At 46.8% G+C, this 21,361-nt stretch overlaps 1 protein-coding gene across 2 annotated transcripts in view; it reads right to left on the reverse strand.

Annotated features, from left to right (window-relative positions):
* The window catches only part of Sorl1 (sortilin related receptor 1), a 162,692-nt gene that overhangs the window by 52,727 nt on the left and 88,604 nt on the right, over nucleotides 1-21,361 (reverse strand). For both annotated transcript variants that reach the window (XM_026779339.1, XM_005347141.3), the window contains exons 17-24: nucleotides 18,868-19,040; nucleotides 17,067-17,198; nucleotides 14,754-14,845; nucleotides 12,895-13,141; nucleotides 12,273-12,411; nucleotides 6,042-6,215; nucleotides 4,042-4,155; nucleotides 701-823 (exon numbers count right to left, since the gene is read on the reverse strand). In XM_026779339.1, coding sequence (XP_026635140.1) covers nucleotides 701-823; nucleotides 4,042-4,155; nucleotides 6,042-6,215; nucleotides 12,273-12,411; nucleotides 12,895-13,141; nucleotides 14,754-14,845; nucleotides 17,067-17,198; nucleotides 18,868-19,040 — 1,194 coding nt within the window. The remainder of the gene's footprint in view (nucleotides 1-700; nucleotides 824-4,041; nucleotides 4,156-6,041; nucleotides 6,216-12,272; nucleotides 12,412-12,894; nucleotides 13,142-14,753; nucleotides 14,846-17,066; nucleotides 17,199-18,867; nucleotides 19,041-21,361) is intronic.

Below are 21,361 nucleotides of genomic sequence, written 5' to 3' on the forward strand. Positions count from 1 at the left end.
GGTGTGTGGTTGGGGGGGGGGGTGTCTCTTATAGTTTATATTAAGGACCCAGTGAGTCTTGGGGGGGCAGAAAGAAGACTCAGTGGGGGAAAGTGCTTACAATGCAAGGCTGAGTTAGACCCCACGACCAACATCCAACATAGAGGTGGTGGTGAGACCCAACTGTACTCTGTGCAGCTGTTCCCCCTCCATATACACACATACATGGCCCCTCCCCACCCATACAAACCATGGCACACACACTCACATAGACATCATAAACACACACAATAACAATAAAATGAAAAATACAAAACACTCTTGAATTCACTCAGAAAAAATTCATCCTTGCTTTCACCTCTCACTATACCTTGCCCAAAAGAGAAAGCAGGACCCATTTTTCAGATTGGAAAACAAAGGCTAATCAAGAAGTGATGGAGGGTGAGTCTAGATGCCATCTCCTAACCAGGAACCCAACATCCTATCTAGCCAGAGATAAACGTTGCCAGAGTAACTGAATGCCCATGAGAGAAAGTGAAGGGGCACAACAAAAGCTGGGCAGAGGAAAAGTGACAGGCCCCTGCCAGGAGGGCAGAAATGGGCATGCAGCTGGAAGATGCTAAATCCCAATCGTCCATTGGAAATGCTCTACTCCAACCCGCCCCGCCCACTCACACAGCCCTGGGAGCAGCATGCCCCCCCCCCCAGAACATGCCCTTACCACAGTGGCTCTCATCACTGTTGTCCCCACAGTCATCTTCAAGGTCGCACTTATAAGAGAGCGGAATACAGGTCCCAGACTCCTGGCACCGGAACTGAGTGTCTGCATCACAGACCGTGGTTGCTACAAAGGGAAAGAGGATACATTATATCAGTTCATCCAGTTTGTCTACAAACCTCCCAGCAGCAGAGCAGTTAAACTAGAGGGAGGCGGGCTTCAGTTAATAACAAGAACTAAACCCAGGCCTTATGACAGAAACAAATAGGAGGGAACCTGAAATTCACAGAGCAAGTTAGGTAAAGGCATGCGGGGAGACAGGGCCTAGAACGTAGACACTGCTGGCTGGGTGGGAGAGGAGGGAGGGGCTGGCGTGGCCCCTAAAATCCTCCCAGATTGTGAAGCACTCTGCCCGATTAGTGGCATAAACCATGTTGTCTACAGAACTACCACAAGGGAAGTTCAGCCCTGTGCCAGGAGCTGGCACATCGTACAGGTGAAGGAATGCGTAGCTGGACTCCTGCAGTAGAAACAAGTATGTTTGCATGCAGTGATGGCTGGGGTTCGAATCCTAGCTCTAATTCTTCCCCAGGCAATTCTAACCTCCCTAAGCTGCCCTGTTTTCTGTAGCAAAGTGAAGGTCAGATAAACTGCACCAAGCACTGGTACCTGGCGGTAGTACTGTGGAGACAGGGTTCCAGCCATACCCTATCAAGCAGACTTTAGAGACAATGGATTTCTGATAGGTGTCTCTTTTTCCCCCCAACATGCCTCTTGCCATAGGGGTGGGTAGGGAAACAATTAACTCCCTTTCCTAAGCAGAAATGTCCTAGCTGATCCGGAAACCCTGAGGCCCAGAGGAAAGCCCTAGGGAGACATGCAGGGAAGGGGAGCTGCTCTCCTGGGGAGCTGCTCTCCTGGCGAGCTGCTGAGGAGCTGCCACAAAGAGCAGGACAGAATCCTGCAGCAGAGGGTGGAGGCGCGTGGTAAAATGAAACTTCAAACAGCGGCATTGCTGTTAGACGTCCCAGCAGCTCTTATTTGAGGTTCCATTTCTTCCCTGTAATTGAGCTCATGGTAGGAGGCAGGGGATGAATAGGAAATGACAAGACTGTAGGGGATTCACGTCAAAACCTGAGTGTCTGACATCCACCCAGCTGGAGGAGTCTGTTTAACGGGGAGGAAAATGACTGACAATATCCCTCCCAAGTCGCCTGCAACCCCCCTCGTATTTTCTCCGGCAGCTGACAGGGTGTCTCTGTAGTTCACCCCATGCCACAGCACCCTGCCTTGTTCTGCAACCTGGCCTGCGGACAGGGCTTGGCTCGCCATCTGGAGAGGCATGTCACTCCTCACTAAGGAGAGGCTGTGAGGGACAGATCCAGCCCCTCCGTCTGATTCCCAGGAGAGAGGTTTTACACTCCTTATCACCTCATCCCATCACATGTGACATGTGGGGACCTAAGCCAAGTGGGTTCACACATGGGAGAGAGAGGAGAGCAGAAAGCTTGTGTAGGGACAAGATGGGGGGGGGGGCGACTGTCAACCTCTGCTGACAGTCACACCAAATCAGGAGGAGGGCAGACATATTTTACCCACTTCACAGGTTCAAACTGTGGAGAAAGCTGTCACGGGGCTAGGTCTGTGGCAGGACAGTGCTGAGGCTCGCAGTCCCCTGTGCAAACACAGAAGCCCCTGTCCCCCCATGGAGCTATTAGGAGACTCTGAACCTGGGGCACAGGGATGGCCTGCTGCCTCATGTCCCCCACATTTGGACAACTAGCCTGCATCTCTTTACTTCCGCTATGCCTACTGTCTATGTGAAGGCACATGGGGCCCCAGCATGTGCTCCACAGAATGCCAGGGCCTACAGGCTTCCCCCATTAACCTGTTCTTACAGTTCTCATGGAGAGAGAGCCTCTGGGTAGCCAGGGGTAACGGATTTGAAAGACAGACCTGACTGGGTGTCATTACAGTTTCTCTCTCATCCAGTTCATCCCACCCCTATTTATCCTTCCAAGAGGAAACTTCTTATCACATCACATGGGTGGCTCCCATTTGCCACTCCAAGAACACCCAGAAAACTATTGATCACAGTTATGTCCTGCATGCTACCTCCCCTATCATCCATGAAACTGGGGAGCATGTGGCTCCCATGCCCATCACTTTCCTCCCTCCACCTTTGCTCAGTGTTCCCCATGCTCCTCAGAACCCTCATTCATGCTGAATGGAGTTGATATGGGTGCCTTTCCTAGATGGTTCAGTCCTGTCCATCACAGCACACTGCTGTGGGATAATGCTCTTGTACATGGCAAAGATGCTGATTGGCCGGTAGCCAGGCAGGAAGTATAGGTGGGGTGAGGGGGAAGAGGAAAGGCAGAGAAAGATGAGAATTACTGAGAAAAGGTACCAAGCCACGTGGCTAAACATAGACAAGAATTATGGATTAATTTAAGTCGGATGAGCTAGTTCATAGTAAGCCTGAGCTAATAGGCCAAACAGTTTATAATTACATAAACCTGTGTATGTTTCTTTGGGACTGAACAGCTGCAGGACCAAGCAGGACAGACACTTCTAGCTACAGCAGCCACTCTACTGTACCCTCCAGTAACTTCTCAGGACACAAAATTTCCTACCTACATCCAGCCCAGCAAAAGAGCCTGAGACAGGGCTGTTGAATAAATATCTGTGAGTGTATGTTTTTATAAAGAGACAACAAAGCCATTAAAACTTAAGCCAGGAAAGGAGAGCTAAAGTCAAGCAAACGTCTGCCTCTAGGCCCTATGAAATGGAGCTGGACCATAGAAGTCAGGCAAAACAAAGGTCACTTTTACGTGATATACCTTCCAACATTTCCCCACATTCTGGGCCCACTGGCAGTAAAATTAGTTATAACCATCTCCCTTCAGCCTGGCACGCAGCCTGCATTAGCTAGCTGAAACAGCATAAGAGGACCTGTTACCTGGCTTTGATATGTCCGAGTATTAAATTTACAAATCAAATAATTCACCTGTCATCCACTCCAGAGTTACCAGCTGTGTGACAGTGCACACACCAAGATCATGACCCACACTGCAAGTCAGCTCAGTTTCAGCCTTGAAGACTTACATGTAAATAGTCTGTGACTTAAATTTACATATATAATATAAAATAATACATCTAACAGATATTTACAGCTGTTTTTTTTTCTGCTGCCTAAATCCCATCCATTTAGAGAAACACCACAACAAAAGTGGCCAGGCAGTATCCTAAACCCCAGGCAACAACCCAGAAGGACCAGTCAGCCTCCTGAGCAAGGGTTCGTGTTTAATATCCTGGAAATTCTCCCGCGCCTGGAGACTCACGACAATTTCTCTCGTCACTCATATCTCCGCAGTCATTGTCGAAATCACACCACCAAATGCTGTTGATACAGTTGCCGTTGCTGCAGCGATACTGGTTGCGAAGACAGGTGTTCTCTAAACAAGTGGGGCGGGGTGGGGTTGAAACCGGCATTATTCTCAGCACCGGGCCACAACACTTTCCTTTTCAGTTTCCATTTCCCTTCCCCCTACACCACCCCACTACAGATGGGACGGAGTGGGAAGGGAGGCCAAGAGAGTGCACATGCATAGGAGGCAGGAAATACCCCCACCCCACCCCCACCCCCAGAGTCTCTTTCTTTTTCTTTAAATTAAAACTGAAGATGAGGCAGACTGCAAGTATTTAGAGGTGATTACTATGAAGAAAAGGATAACGCTGACACCAGATGGGTCTACTGGGGAACAGATCTTGCCATCAGCAAAATAAAATATAAATTACACAAACGAGCCTTCAAGTGGCTGTGTCTACAGAGTATCAGACATACCCAGGCGGTGCATCCACAGATGTAATATACACCTAGATGGCTCTCTGTACCCACAGTTTCCATATTCAAGACTCAGCTAATAGAGCACCAGAAGTATTGGGGGGAAACTGCATCTGTATTGAACATGACAAACTTTCACCTCCGTGGTATCATTCCCAGTTCAACACCTATCTGCATAGGATGTACACTGCAGCAGGTCTTCCTAACAACATAGAGGTAGCTACAGGTATACACCAAATTGGACACAGGTTACAAGCAAATACTACGCTATTTTATATATAAAAGGACTTGAGAATCCATGGAATTTAGTATCCACAGAAGTCATAGATCCTGGGTTAGAAAAGAATGATTCTGTGTAGTTATATAACTACACATGCATTAATTTAATAACTGAGCAGATTATTAAGATTTCAATAATACGACATTCTGTTCTTTCTTTCTTTTCCTTCCCCCCCCCCCCATGGCTTCTTCAAAGCAAGGACTTCTATAGGACACAAAAGCATAGTTGAGCACCGGGCCAAGGACACCGCTGGCCTGTGTGGACAATCAAAAGCATTCCAGTGGTGACTGGAGAAACCCTTTCACCTTCTTCTTATAATTCACTGTTGACTTTCTTTCCAGATAGCTTTAAGATGCCATTCAGAACATGAAAGGAAGCCTCCTGCTTCTGAGGAAGGAGGAGAGTCATCTCCTCTCCACTTGTATTTTCTAAGGAAGCAGGATGATAAGGCTCCCATTGTATACTGGCCTGCCCTGGCTCAGAGAAGTGTGGCTAGAATTACAGAGCAAATAGGACCCGAAGAATAAGGAAACACAGGAATCCAGCCATCAATTCAAGTACTTCGCGCCAAGACCACCTTGCCTGGGCTCTCCCCGATAAGAATATGAGTTTAGGGACCGAGGCGCTGGCAACAAGCAACAAGACAGGCGTGGGAAGGGGGTGTCAGATTCTCATAGGAAAAGATTTTAAAACCATGTATTCAAACTCAAACTGGCTAAAGACAAGATTTCTCCTGTCATTTAATCGCTCGCAGTTTGAAAGTCGAGACTTTTAGAGCCCGGCCAACACTGATCTGAAAGTCTGAGCGATTCCCAGCTCTGCCACGGCAGACAGAGTGGTCTGCTCTGACAGAGTTTAGCCAGTTGTGTTTGGAAGGCAAGCTGCTTCAGGGTTCTCAAGGCACATGTTGGAGAACCTGTGTGAGAGGGGTGGGTGAGGAGAGGAATGAACGAAACAAAAGGAAGTTGGGCCTGAAGAAAGCTTGTGTCATTTGTCATTAAACCAAGGGGCACAGCTATACCCTTTATATAAATAAACCTAGGATTCTTGTGAATGGGACTGAAGAGTCAGAGACCTTAGAGCCCAAACCAGAACCTCTCACTAGTACCCAACGGGTATCATTTCTACTAGGTGGGACATTTTCTAATAACCAAAAGCTAGGAAACACTGAGATCAGGAGGGAAGTGGGAGAAGGGTGGGAAGGAATGGGGCCACACCTTCTTTGACACATGTGTTGTTGTTCTTCTGGTAGCCCTGAGGGCAGTCACAAATCAGGTCCCCAGAGGGGAGGACACTGCTGGTCACACCTTCTGGACACCTGCAGCTTCTGCTGTTGTTGGCCTTAGGGAGACACAGCAGGCTGCAGGGCTGAGGGACACAGGCATTGCTTCCTGGAGAGAAAACACAAAAACACGAGTTGGGTTAAAACACATGTGGGGGAGCCAAAGAACATGAGCCACTGAAGGTCGTCTTACAGGATGCGGCAGTGGGGAGCCTAGGAAGTCTCTGGATAAACCTCTGTTCAGAGCCCTAGAAAGGAAGCTACTCCTCACAGTAAGGGCTTCTCAGTGACTTGTTCCCACAAGTGCTTGGACCCATGGAACTGAAAAAGATGGCTCTAAAAGCACTTGTTGCTCCGTTAGAAGACCTGGGTATCATTCCTAGCACCCACGTGTTTCACAGATGGTTCACAGATGATTCACAACCATCTGTGACTCCAGTTCTACGGTACTGATGCCTCCTTCTGACCTCTGTGGGTGCCAGGCTCATGTGTGGTCACACACTTACCTGCAGGTAAACACTCACACATATTCAAAGTTTAATAGATGGCTGGGGCTCAAGGGAAGCAGATGTTCCTCCTGGTGGATGGAGCTGAGTTACTGAAGGCTTAGACATCAACAAGGAAGTTGGCATGAGGAGAAGGGTTACAGATTGGGACCTAAAGTGGTCCCAGAAGCCTAACCAGTATGTAAACTGTAGCTGTGACCGATCTACAAGTCCAGTCTACAGAGTCAGGATATTGAAGGAGACATGGAGACTCTTCTATGTCCTTTTCACGTCCCAGCAAAAGGAAAGGTGACTTTCATGCCCAACTGCAGTCGCCTGAAGGTTTGGGCAGATCTCCCATCTTTGGGTCCTTACTGCCTCCTTTGTCTTTCAATAACATTTTTAACCTGTTCCAGCTTGAATGGGTTTGTGCAAATGCCCTTCATCGAAATATCTACCTAGGTAATGGTCTCCCCTTCTCAAGTCCTTTGTGCCACAGCACAGCTAACTGGCTGAATGAGGAACCACACATAAAATGGATTAGCCACTATTATGCATTAAATCTACAGAAGGGCCAAGCCCAGTACTGATCTAACCACTATACTGATCTTTTCCTTGGGTCGGCTTGGTAAAAAGCATGCTGGAGAACATGTCCAAAACACTCCACAGCACTCTTGGGGTCTCACAGATAGACAGACACGGCCAACTTGCTTTAATGCCCTCCACTTTTCCAGTAGAAGTGGAGGATACCACACCTACTTTGTAACAACTAGCAGGACACAGCTATGGAGAGGTAAAGGCGCAGAAATCTTAAAATCCTTGCACTCTTTTCTTTTGCCTGTAGCTTTTAATCATGAAACTGGGGAAAATAAACATTGAAACCTTTTATAAAACTCAAACTTCTGGTTTGGTTGAATCATTTCATTTCATGGATATAACTCCTCACACACCTCCCAGAAATCCATATGATCTCTTTCCATGCACCCAAGACATAAGCTAAGTTGGGTCTCTGCTGGGAAACAAATTTCATAGATATTTTAGTTTCTTTTCCTGTTACTGATAAAAAAGCAACTTAAAGGAGACAGGGTTTGCTCTGGCTTACAGTCACAGGGTACAGTCTATCATAGAAGAAAAATCAGGGAAGGGAGAGCTGCGGGGAGCTGAACCCTTTGCGCTCAAGGCCAAAAAGCAGAGACTATGGTGCAATGTTGATGTTCCCCTCCCTTTGTTTATCTATACTGCCAGGATCCCAGCCAGGGTATGGTGAAACCCACAGTGTGCAGAGTTTCCCATCTCGACCAATGTGCTGGAGATAATTCCCAACAGATACTCTGAGAGGCCCATCTCCACTGTGATTCTAGCTTCTATCAGGCTGACAATTAGCAGTAACCGCCACTATAGATGATCATTAGTATTGGCAAGGGCCTTGAGGGTGTTGGCAACTCAACAACTTTAAGTGGTATCACAAATAAAATGGAGGGTGATTTAACAACGATGTCATCTTGATGCTAAGAAAAAGAGAGTATGAGGCACTATACATACAAACACACACACACACATATATAAGTATATATGTGTACACACTTGAGAGTGCACATAGAGAGAATAATGTTTCATTCACATGATATAACAATCAAAGACTCCAGCAAATGACTCAGTCCACCATAACAGCCTCATTACCAGAGGAGACCTGCCAGATGACCAGATCAGAATCCCGAGACACCGCCTTTCTCTGACATCTGTGGGAATCTAGGATTCCTTGGCGTCAAATACCACAGCCCTCACTATAGGAGTTGACACAGGGCCACTCCTAATGACAAACAACTCAAAGCAGGTATGACGAGATGGGTTGTTTATGTCCCAAGCAAAGGCGGGCTGACAGAATAAGCCCCTTAAACATGCTCAGTTATAGGATGACATCTGCACATGAACTGAGCCCATAAAATGACATAACGGGCATGTTCACATGCAGAATGAATAACTGTCCACGCCAAAGAAGCCAAAGTGTGGGTCTTACTTAAAGATGCTGATCCACGGCTGGGCGGTGGTGGCACACACCTTTAATCCCAGTACTCGGGAGGCAGAGGCAGGTAGAGTTCTGTGAGTTCGAGACCAGCCTGGTCTACAAGAACTAGCTCCAGGACAGGCTCCAAAGCTATGGAGAAACCCTGTCTCGAAAAATCAAACAACAACAACAACAAAAATATACTGATCCAGGCAAAGACGGACGGCACTGCAATATGAGAGGTCATACAGGGCTAGACCAAGCAAGCCGCCAGGTCTGAGGACAGGAATTGGGCAGGGCAGAGCATCCCAGCTGGCACCAAGCTACAGAACAGAAGACGGGAGTGCTTCATGAGAGAGCCCAAACGGAGACGGAGGGAGAACCCATCACAGACCTGCCACACAGAATACCACAATGTGCAGTACGATGGCCATCAGGCCAGGGAAAGAAGAGACAAATGCCCCTTAGCGGACCTAGCCCGCTATGTCTTCACGAGGCATACTCAGGACATTTTCAGATTCTCTCTTTGGAAAATTCCTCTAGAATCAATGTAAGAGCCAAAAACTGACAGCATCTCACTTAAGTATCTAAATATTTGGGAATTACCAAATTCATGTCGCCTCAAGAAACAGATACCCACTCCGACTGCAGATGCTTGGAAGCTGTGTTTACAGTAGGCTCTCGAGAAAAATTGAAAGAACTCTGAAATAAAGACATCTCATGGCAGCATCAACCGAAGAGGCCCATAATCTTGCAAAATGACCCCTTTAACGGACGAAAGAGAAACTTTCTGCAGAACCAGCAGTAGTAGCTCTCCCTAAAAATCAGCCAGATAGCAAAACCAGAAACTCTAGCCACCAAGTATCTCAAACCCACGCAAACCCAACTTTGATTGCAGGTCGGCAGCCACCAAACTGCAGATTTCTAAACAAAAAGTCACATTCCCAAGGCTCTGCCACCCCAGCAACCACTGGCAGAGGGCGCGAAGCTTGATGGCTTCGCGGACGTTGACATTTCAGACTTGGCTTGAGTTCTCACCAGGCAGGTTACGGAACCCAGCTTTCACACAGGCTGCAAAGACAATGGGAGTATGCGAAGACATGTGGATCTGGGAACGGTCAATGACAATCACTCAGACCATGAAGCACCTTAGTACGGTGTGAGGGACAGAGCTGTCCCCTAAAAATGCACCTACCATTATCTTACACTTGGCAAATAGAAAACCCTACACATATTAGGAAAGAATAACAAAAATATTGAAGGTGGATGGCCGGCACTGCATCCTGCACTGGGATAGCCTCTCAGGGAGCTACCGAAGGAGGGAGGTTAAAGTGAACAAGATTAGGGCCAAGGGGCCTGCACGGCACCGGTAGTCAGAGTCATCACTGAAGCATTAACTCAAATTATCTGCGAGGCTGGGCGCTTGCTGGAAAATTCCTGCTCCATATAAAGGAAGGATACAAGAAAACCCCAAATGGGGAGCAAAGAGACACATTAAGCGCAACCAGGCCAAAGTGACAGTCACCCCTGATCTTGTATGTCTGTCTGTGTCATTCCCACCAGCACCTCTCTCTCTCAAACCACACCTTCCTCAGGTCTAGACACAAACCCCCAACCCCTGAATTATTCTTCTCCAGCTAGTTTAAGTGACAGTCACTCTTTAGGACATGAAAAGGAAATGATGACTATGCTGAGACCCTGTCCAGCACACAGACTACAGGGGTTTGGACTCCGACTGCTCTCCAGCTGTGTGTAGGCTGGGTGTGACTGTCTCTCAGCTGGGACCCTGTCCAGAAGACAGACTACAGGGGTTCAGACTGACTGCTCCCCAGCTGTGTGTAGGCTGGGTGTGACTGCCTCTCAGCTGTGCTTGGGTTGCTGGACTAAGAAGCAGACAAGACGGGATGTGGAGAGCCCGAGACAATCAGATCCATTGGAACAGTCTATAGAAACTGCTGGGCACACACCCAGCAGGCTGGGAACATTAATAAAAACAGATTTATGTTGGACTAGGTGGCTTCTTCGAGAACAGCCTGTGGCTTGCAAAGTGGAACAGACGGGGTGGTGTCCATCACAGGCCTAGAGAGAATGTTACTGAGGTGATAAGCAGGGCCCCATCATCTCATGTGACTTCGTAGATTGGGTGTCCCTCAAGGTTAGCTGGAGTGGCATAATCCTGTTCAAAAAAACCAAAAATCTAAAACTACACAAAACCATAAAAATAGGTGCCTCCTCTAAAAAAAAAGAAAAGAAAGGAAAGAAAAAGTTCCTTCTCCATTTAGTGGCAGCCACTAACACTGGTGAGAACCTTTGGAAAGACTAATTAATATCTATGATTTCTTTCTTGGTTCTACAAATTGTGGATCATGATACCACCACCACCACCCCCCACACACACACACGTTGTGAAGCCACACAAACAGTATTGATTTATATTTGGAGAGCTTTCTCATGCAATCTTTTTTAGTTCCCAAGGGATAACAGTGGTTATCTATAACTGTATTATTTTCCCTGTCAATTTTCTCTTCATGTGGTGAGCCAGTAAGCACAAAAGAGTATCTATCAACCATATAGTTCAAGATAGGGAACCCAGTAGTATGTCAACAGAGGCAAGCCAGCAGACCCAGGAAGCTACTTAATCCTGTGGAGATAAGGAAGGCTTGCTTAAAGGGAATATTTTTCCTGGCAAAGCCTCAACTTTCTCCTGGAGAGTCAGGAGTCTCCTTCAAGATAAGCAAGCAGGCATTCAAGGAAGAAAGAAAGCTACCACAATCCCAACCATGGCCTGTAGGAGCAGCAGGGCAAACCATGATGGGAGGTTCTAGAACCCTGAGCCAACAGTACTACAAAAAGAAGCACAGCCAGGAGTGTGTGGTGCACACCTGTAAACCCAGAGCTCAATGATCTGAGGCAGGAGGATTGAGAGTTCCAGGAAAACCTAGGCAACGTAACTCTGTCTCAAAAAGAAAACAGAAAGAATGTAATTCCAGCACGTGGGAGGCTGAGGCAGGGGGATGGCTAGCCTGAGTCCCACAGTGAGTTTCAGGCTAGCCTGAGCTGCCATGTGGGGATTTGCATCTAAATAAAAATAAGTAACAAGAAAACGGAAGCTCTTCCCCTCTCTGGCCATCCCTTCTTTCAACAGATAAGAAGTGAGCACCTACTAATCGCTATGCACTGGTGAAGCATTAAGAAGAGAAGGTCGGACATCATTCCCTGCGGTTTAGACGTACAAGGTGGGATTGTGAATGAAAACAGCACAGGTACACAAAGCGTGGCCACAGGAGTAGGTATGCTCAATGGGCAGTCAAGCATCTGAGCGCCCAGCATGCACCCCTCCTTGTGAATGTGCCAAACAGGGATTAAGCACATGCTGGGCCTCTCACAGGGACCACCAGAAGCTCATACCACCCATCCACGAAGAACCAAGGGCAGGAAAAGGGTGTAATCACCCAGCAAGGCCCAGCACCCCAGGCAGGCAGAACATGCTGTCTTCCAGCTGTTTGTGTATCATTAGGAAAGAAATTAAGATGTCATTAGGAAGAAATGAAATAATGTGCATGTCACCGTGACAACAGAGAGGCAAACTGCCAGATCTGCACGGAGCCGAGATGGCCCCCGTGCAGCCCCTTTCTGGAGACCAAGTCTGGGGACACAGACGAGGGGGCTGTCTCACCAGCATTCTTTCCTTTGTAGAAAATCTTCATGTCCATCAGGCCTGTGAGCTGGTTTGCTAGAATCTCCATCCGGGCTCCACTGTGTTTGGAAGCTCTGAAGATGCTCAGCTGTGACCAGTCATCCCAGTAGATTTCGTTCTAAAGAGAAAACCTTTGCCTGTTAGTCTCATTCAGTGGCCCTTCTTTCAGGACACTTCACGAGGACAAGGGTCACTCCATGCCAGCACTATGCGGGCACAACAGATAACTACTGAATAACAGGCCTGGCCAAACTTTCACTTAAGTCCAATAGCCAGTGCCTTTACTGAAACCTCACCAACTACCCACCGGGAGAAAAATGGCCGAGAAGAGACTATCTAGTGTGCGTTTAGTCAGATGCCAGTGAAGTGCCTCAATCTTGGAACCCCAGCTTTCAGCCTGTTGAAATGTGAGCAATGGCAGAAGCCTAGCACTCGTCCATGAAGGCCGGAGGAAAGTAAGTACAAATTTGGAAGGAGTCAGTTTCTAAGACATTGGACAAAGTCTTTGCCAAGGCCCAACAGGCCCCACACCTGCACCTTACCACCTTCTTCCCCTGCTCTGGCAGATGGCACGTGGGCACAAGGCAGAAGAAGGATTCACCTTGAAGACAGCAATGGCATAAGGGTGTGGGAGATTGTCCAGGATGACCGAACGCTGCTGGCCACCGAAAGTGATGCGCTCAATGCAGTCCAGATATGCATCTGTCCAGTAGATCCACTGGCTGTCCACAGCGATGCCGTTGGGCCACTTCACATCCTCTGACACGAGACGATAGGCAGCAGAGCCGTCCATGTTGCTCCGGTAAATTCCAGGCTTCAGGTCTCCCCAATCAGTCCAGAACATCACCCTGGTTAAAAGAGGGATCACACAGTTTCATCAGAAGGAGGCAGGAGAGCCTCGATTCTATTTCCGAGAGGTAGTGGAATAATCATTAGAACAACCAACCTCAGAACAATCAGTATAACTACTATGTGTCATTACAATATTTGAGATTCATTCAGAAATTTAAAATGTTAAACTTGACTGAAAAATTCACCTACTAGAGTCCACCTATAATTACATTTTCTCAACACTATTCAAAGAAATGTACATATATGTATATTAGTCTAAATGCTAATTGGTAGAGGAAGTGTTATATAATATTATACAACAGACTATACCTATTGAAATGCCCCCCCCCAAATGCTGTATACAAAGTACTTTGAAGCCTATACATTTGTATGTGCTATTTAGTTTTTGTTGACAACACAAACTAGAATCATCTCAGAAGAAGCAACCTTGATCAAGGAACTGCCTCCATCAGACTGGCCTGGGGGCGTGTCTGTGGGGATTATCTTGATTGATGATTAATCCAGACCACTGTGGGCAGTGCCAGCCATACGCAGGTGGTCCTAGGTTATGTAAGACAGCAGACAGAGAAAGCCACGGAGGGCAAACCGGAAAGTGTGGTCTCTGTTTCAGTTCCTGCTTCGGCTTCCTATAAATAAAATAAACTCTTCCTCCCACCAAGTTAGTTTTGATCCATGTTTTTAACCCCAGCAACAGAAAGTAAGCTAGAATACTACCCGTGTTCTGATAAACTGTAGTCATTCAGTCCACATGTCCTTCAGCAGGCAGCAAATCCCAAACACCTGATTCTATCTGATGTGATGTGTCATGTGTGTCACTAAGGGGCGCTAGCTATATTCAAAGATTGTGACTGAACACCAGCAAAAACTACTCTGAAAAACACAACCAAAAAATTAGCAGTGGCTATTATGTATGACTAATGGTGACTATTATGTAACAGTGATGTGATTACTTCCCTGGGATGTAGGAGGATGAAGGGTGAAGAACAGGAGCGGAACAAACACAAGTTTCCTCTGAAGATCTTCTGCTCTCTCTTAATATCTTTATCCAACCCCATTGATTTCTTTTAGACTTTTCTTTTAAAAATAGTGCAAATTCTCCATCGTAAGTACACCGGGAGAAGAAAGCTAACCCAGCATCTCCTTCTTAGCTCTGTTTCCTATGACTGCAGAGATAATAAAAGGCAGTCATGCATACCCCAAGCACATATTAATTTTAAATAAGAAAACACGCACATTCCGGGAGTTGGGTGTGTGAGAAAGACTGATTGAATTAAAGGTTTGTGAGATGCATGAAACTCAAAATTAAAAAAAAAAAAACCCTTGCAATGTATCAGTGGCCTGCCTGGTTTACAAAGACTCTCTTCAATGTTACCTTGCCACACAGATGCGAGACATCCAGAGACCTTAGGAGAACAGGATGCTTGCTGATCAAATGTACATGGAGTTCCCAGACCACAACTACCAAGCTATGGCTTCAAAGGCCTCCGTCAACCGGTTACCACCACCATGATCATGAGAGGCAGAAACCCTGCCACACGTTTACACTCTCATGAGCATCTGTTGCAGCAGTGAGCACAACGCCAACTTCCCATGGAGGGACAAACTTACCCCTCTTGGGGTACAAGGACTAGAGCCCTGGGCCGATCAAGCACAGAAGAATTGATGATCGTCAGTCGGAAGTCGCCATCTGGATTAGCTACCTGACGAAACAAAGGTGGGGTTGGGGGGAGATGGAGAGGGATCTGAGCCCCTCGCAAAGCCCACCTTGAGAAAGACCTCCACTGGGCTCTGCCTGTAGTCACACCCTGCACACCCCCTCTGTGCCCTGCCTATGGGCACACCATGTATACCCACTCTGTGCCCTGCCCATATGGAACACCATGTACACCCCTTTTGTACCCTGCCTACAGATACACCCTGCACATACCTTTGTACCCTGCATATAGGCACACCATTTACACCCCACTGTGCCCTGCCTATGGGCACACCGTGCACACCCCCTCTGTGCCCTGCCTATGGGCACACACTACACACTCCTTTTGTACCCTGCCTACAGATATACCCTGCCCACCCCCTCTGCCCTGCCTACAGGCACACCCTGCATACCCCTCTGTGCCCTGCCTACAGGCACACCCTGCATACCCCTCTGTGCCCTGCCTACAGGCACACCCTGCATATCCCTTTGTGCCCCACCTACAGGCACACCCTAAATAACTCCTCTGTGCCCTGACTTACAGGCACACCCTACAAATCTCCTCTGTGCCCTGCCTACAGGCACACCCTCCACACTCCCTCTGTGCCTGAGTACTATTCTAGAACCACTGGGAAGCCTGCCTTGACTCCCAGTCAGAGGGCACAGATCATCTCCCTGGCTGAGAAAATTTTCCCATGGGCTTAAGGAGAAGAAGCTAGAAATGTGTGTCTCCTGACCCCAAGCCAGGGTATGATAACTTGCACAAAGGGAAATGATGTGGTCCCTTCAGGTTCACGAAGCCATGTACATATCATTCTTCCATGCCTGCACACAACCCACACACATCTTCCCGCAGACTTGAAACTACCCCTAGACCACCTACAATTCCTACAATAGTGTTGGCACTAAGTAAATGGGTGTTGTTGAGTTGTTCAGGAATGGGTGACAAAATTTTCAATTCATGGATAGGAAACTACAGATTTGGAGTGCTGGCTGTACCCTATAGGCATTACTATAGGCTGTACCCTATAGTAATTCTTCTGCCAGTGTCCGGAGGAGACTCCCCTTCAGCATCAGGTCAGCTCAGAGGGTGGAAGCTTCCCCATTCACTTCACCTCTCTCTACACCATCCGCTCCCCAGTCACATAATCCCATGCCTCGCTTCATGCTCTGAGCAGAAGCCATCTTCCTCAGGGCAGGCTCCTTTATCTCCTTGTCACTTTGCTTCTTCCACTGAGCTAGTTTGTGTAGTTGCCAGTGGTTTCCATTTGTTTTAAGACAAGATCTCTGTGTATCACAGGCTGGACATTTAACTTGCTATGTAGCCCAGGCTGGATCAAAATCTTGATCCTCCTACCTCAGCCAACTGCTGGAATTACAGGTATACACCATCATACCAGTGCCATTAAACTTAAATTCAATCAGAGAGAGAATGTGTGTGCCCTTCCCTACACCTTGCTCACTGCATCACCAAACTTATGAGCAGGCCTGGCACATCACCAAGGAGCACTCATTCAGCAGCTAAGTAAAAGAATCTTGCTCTCAACATTAAGAAAAATAAGTTTTAGGAAGTCCCTTGCTGCATGTCCCATAGCTGGCAGGATGATGCATGAATCCAGGGTGTCTCTCAAGTCTGTGTCTCCTTTTCACAATGTCACTTATCTCTCTGCGTCTCTCTACTTTGTTTTTTTTTTTTTTCCAATTAACCTGCATGTCACAATTCCATACTGCATCAAAACAAAGAGCTGCTGGGCCAGGATTCCTGCCAGACAGGGCACAGATGACTCTTCAACACAATACTCTGGGCAGTTTACACGCCCTTCATCACCCTCGTGTAACTGTGGCTCTACGAGGTGGAACAGGTTTCTGGGCAGCTAAGTAATAGATAGACAAAGTCATTGCTGTGTTAGGTAGTAATGGACTGTTATTGTTATGATGATTACAACACTATGAAATTGTCATCATTATTGTTACTCTATGATCCTCCTGATAGCTAAAATACAAACTCTTCTGAATCTTAAATGGCACCTTGAACTTGGCATCCTCACTTGGGTTCCTCTGAGATGACCCCCCTCTCCTCTCTTCAGAGGTTCAGCAAGCTGAGGCCCTGGAAATCCTGGGAAATTTCCAGGGTTACATGACACACTGCTTTCTGTTTTAGTGTCAAATCTGGCTCAAAGCCCAGCTGCTCCCCGTTTGCTTAGTGAAGAACACAGGAATACTCATACCTCGATCTTTTTAAAGCCAGCATCCACCCAGTACAGTAATTGGCTGAGGGGTTCAAAGGCCAAAGCCTCCACAGTCTCCAGGCCAGAATTGATGATCACCTCTTGCCCAGTGCTCCCATTCAAGCAGAGACGCTGGGGAGAGAAAGCAGCAGTCAACACTGTGAAGTGTGCAGTGGACTCAGGCCAGTCAGCCAGCCCCACAGCGAGTAAGTCTGCCTTCGGCTAGCTGGTTTGCCAAGGGCATGAGGTTTCATAGGAGGAAATGTGTAGGTACAGAAGCTGGGTTAGATAGGAGAATCTTTATGACCCTGCTTTAAACATAGTGACAGGCAGAATCTAATTGTTTCTCTTACTGAATGCTAGTATTATACACACAGATTACTAAACTATGGACTGTCTTGGAGTAATGACCTTTCTATGGAGACATAGGAATCTGCTGTTTTGAAAACAAATGAAAAACAGACTGCCACTACTTTCTAATTCTCCTGTCTCCTTTCACAGTCTTTTATCTCTTGCAAGGTTCTTAGACATCAGGTATCATTGTTGAGACAATTATTCTCAGTGGTTTTCCCTAACCCCACCCCTCATAAAAAAAAAAAAAAACTACTTTATATTAGACCAGGACTTTGGAACCAGGTAGAAAATGAGTCAATATGATACAGTTCTCTTTTTGCCTTTTTTGAGCCTATGGCCTGCTTGCTGGATAAGATATCTACCATTGAGCTACATTCCCAGGTTCATTTGGGAACGGAGAAATGGCTCAGCAATTTAAAGTGCTTCCTGCTCTTGCAGAAGGAAACTCAGTTCTCAGCACTCACATGGCCACTAGCCAAGAGTCTGTAACCACAGTTCCAGAGGAGACTTTTCCTGGCCTCCCCTGGTACCAGGCATGTAAAGGTGTACAGACTTACATGCAGACAGAACACCCATACACATAAAATTTAAAAAAAAAGAATCTTTAAAATGACTATATTTGAGTATATGGCCATGTGTCTGATCTATCAATGGATTTTTAATATCTATATACTTTTTTTTGGGGGGGGGGATTTTCGAGACAGGGTTTCTCCATAGCTTTTGGTTCCTATCCTGGAACTAGCTCTTGTAGACCAGGCTGGCCTTGAACTCACAGAGATCCACCTGCCTCTGCCTCCCGAGTGCTGGGATTAAAGATGTGTGCCACCACTGCCCGGCAATATCTATATTCTTCAGGGTGTGTGTGTGTGTGTGTGGTGTGTGTGTTGTTGTTGTTGTTGTTGTGATGGTGTAGTTGTTTTATTTTTGTGGTCCTGAAAATTGAACCTGGAGCCTTGTGTATACTAGGCAAACACTGATCTACTCGACTGTATGTCTTCTGAGTATGTGGGCTGAAGCCATCCCCCCTCCCTACCTTGCTCCTCTGCATGCCCAAGTGCTTCCTGGTTCTTGTGAGTTCAGGAGACCTGGAGAGGGTAGTAATGTGAACTAAGGAGAACTGGAGTGTTACTACACTTTGACTTGGAGGGAAAGACGCTAAAGAGAAAGGTAGCAACTAACAATCACACATCGCTGGCCCCAGAACCTTCCCAGCAGGAAATCTGAGACCTGGATGCAATCGGGGATGCAGATTGGGGGCGTCCTTCATCTTTCTTATGGGACATAGCCAGGCAGAGGAAGAAAATTACAACAGAAAACTACCATTTCCATAGCAGCCCAGAAATGGGTTACTATGTGAAACCTCTTGCAGCTCACCTACTTAAGCCCCTCAGGACTGGGCAGTCAGAAGCCACAGTCTCAAGACCTAACCAAGAGCTGACAGACTCACCTGGATGGTGTCCAGCGCGAGGTCCGACCAATACAGGCAGTTGTGTTCATAGTCAAAGTCCAAAGCCACAGCCGCCCTCAACCCTGAGAGAGGTAGCTGCTCCGTGGCTCCCGAGGCCAGGTCATAACGGTAGATGGACTTCCTCACAGCATAAAGGATGAACTCATTCTCTTCTGCAGACACAAAGCAACCATGATAGCCAGGGATGCTGAAGACTGCCTGGCGGGCCTGACCAACTTCCTTCTCACACAAATGCCAACCCCAGAAGAGGAGATAAAGTGCAAGAGCTTAGGAGTCTAGACTCAGGACACAGAGCAACATCACATTTCTGTCCCAGCAAGTGCATTTCTCTATCTGTGGGTGGTTACACAGCGAAGACAAAATCTACTTCAACATCCATATTTCCGAGTAGTCTTCGGTCACATTCATCAATGTAAGTGACAGGCTATTCCATATCATATCGTCTGACATCCCCACAGCACCATTATCTTGGTGACAACTTGGTAACGTCTGAAGCCTTCTACCCAAGTGTCCCACCCAGTTTGTTCAGTCATACATACTATTCACAATGGCCCGTTGTGCTTTAGGCTGACCCGTTCTGTTTCCAAAGCAATAATGCATTTGTTCTGGAATGATTACAAAATGTTCCACAGAGTAATTACAGAAGTTCTGCTTCTGCTCAGCAAATGTTTACACAATGTACTTACTACGTACCAGGCATTGTTGAATCCTCCAAACCCCCGTGAGATTGAAGAATAAGTATGCGTTCACTCAAGGACACACAGCTAGGAAGCAAGCTGTCTGGATTCAGAGTCTGTTTCTGCCTTTACATCATGCAGCTCTGAATGGTATAGACCCTCATGATGATGCTTTCTTAAGGCTAATGGAGGGTCAATGTGCTTCAGAGTGTTACCTAATGTCACACAACTGTAACTTAAGGTCTAATATTCTCTTTCTACTTAGAAGATAGCCCAGAAGGCACCAGGACCCTTCCACGGGAGCGCAGAGCAATGGGCATATCTGTCTACAGCACACACAGAATCCTGGAACAGCTGAACACGGAGAAGTGTCTGAGGTTGGAAAGACTAGGAAGGACATGGAAGCCAAATGCCTGCCAGCCGTACTTCATTCTCAGCATCTCTTACAAAGCTCCATCAGCCGCTGTTCACCTGTATCCTTTATAGTACCTTGTGTAGCAATTGGATTTTAAAAGAACCCAGTCTAGAGATGCTGGGAAAAATGAAACCCCAGAGGAACTAGAAGGATGCCACTCAGAAGGAATGAGAAGCCTGGCCCGTGTGGGTTCTTGAGCAAAACTAAAGCCAGTACTCAGACACCGCTTGAGTCTGTGCCTGCGAATATTTGCTGCTTGTGTCATCTCTTCAAATAGACTAACAATAAAAATATCTCTAAAAACATTTAAAGTATCCACTGATGCCATGCTGTGTGTGGGACATGTGGGCCCAAGATGCAGACATGAATCCTTGGCTTAATGCTTGAATGGGCTGTCTCCCCTCCCCCGCCTGCCCACCCTGCTTTGTCTTTCTCTCATCCTGACAATTCAATGAACTCACATACCCATATAACCACCTGCTTTATAAAAGCCTCAATATTGGGCTGACAAGGTGGCTCTGCAGTTAAAGGTACTTGCTGCCAAGCCTAATGTGGTATAGGAGGTCCTTCTGTCTATGTGTTGCTTTCATATGTGTTGAATAAAGAAGCTGCCTTGGCCTTTTGATAGGGCAGAACTTAGATAGGTGGAGTAGGCAGAACTGAATGCTGGGAAGATGGGCAGAATGGCAGACACCATGAAGCTCCTGCCTGAGACTGAAGCTGGTTAGAATCTTTCCCAGTAAGCCACGACCTCATGGTGATACACAGATTATTATAAATGAGTTGAATCAAGATTTGAGAGTTAGTCAATAAAGAGACTAGAACTTATGAGCTAGGCAATATTTAAATGAATACAGTTTCTGTGTGGTTATTTCGGGTGTAAGCTAGCCAGGCGGGCAGGATGAAAAGCAGGCCCTCTCCTCCTCCCTTCAACACTAATGACCCATGTTCAATCCCCAGAAAACCCACACAGTAGAAGAACAGAATCAACTCCTAGGAATTGGCCTCTGACCTCTACACATATACATAACCCTCCTCCTCACTGCACATACACACAAATGTGATTTTAAAATATCTTCAATATTGGTAACACATTGAAAATGAAAATCCACTAAGTAGGAGTGGGCAGAGCACTTGTTTAATATGTGGAGAGTCCTGGGCTAATCCCCAGCACTGCCCGCCCCCCCCCAAAGTTTTAAATAATAGATTAGTCTATCTAAATCTTGAGTAAGGTAAGTCTACCTCTTTTTCCTTATTCTCACTATGTTTTAAAAATACCCGAGGCATAGCAGTATTATTTGTAATAGCCAGAACCTGGAAACAACCTAGATGCCCTTCAATGGAAGAATGGATGAAGAAAGTGTGGAACATCTACACATTA

The sequence above is a fragment of the Microtus ochrogaster genome, chromosome 5, assembly GCF_000317375.1.
Source record: "Microtus ochrogaster isolate Prairie Vole_2 chromosome 5, MicOch1.0, whole genome shotgun sequence".
Taxonomy (NCBI): Eukaryota; Metazoa; Chordata; class Mammalia; order Rodentia; family Cricetidae; genus Microtus; species Microtus ochrogaster.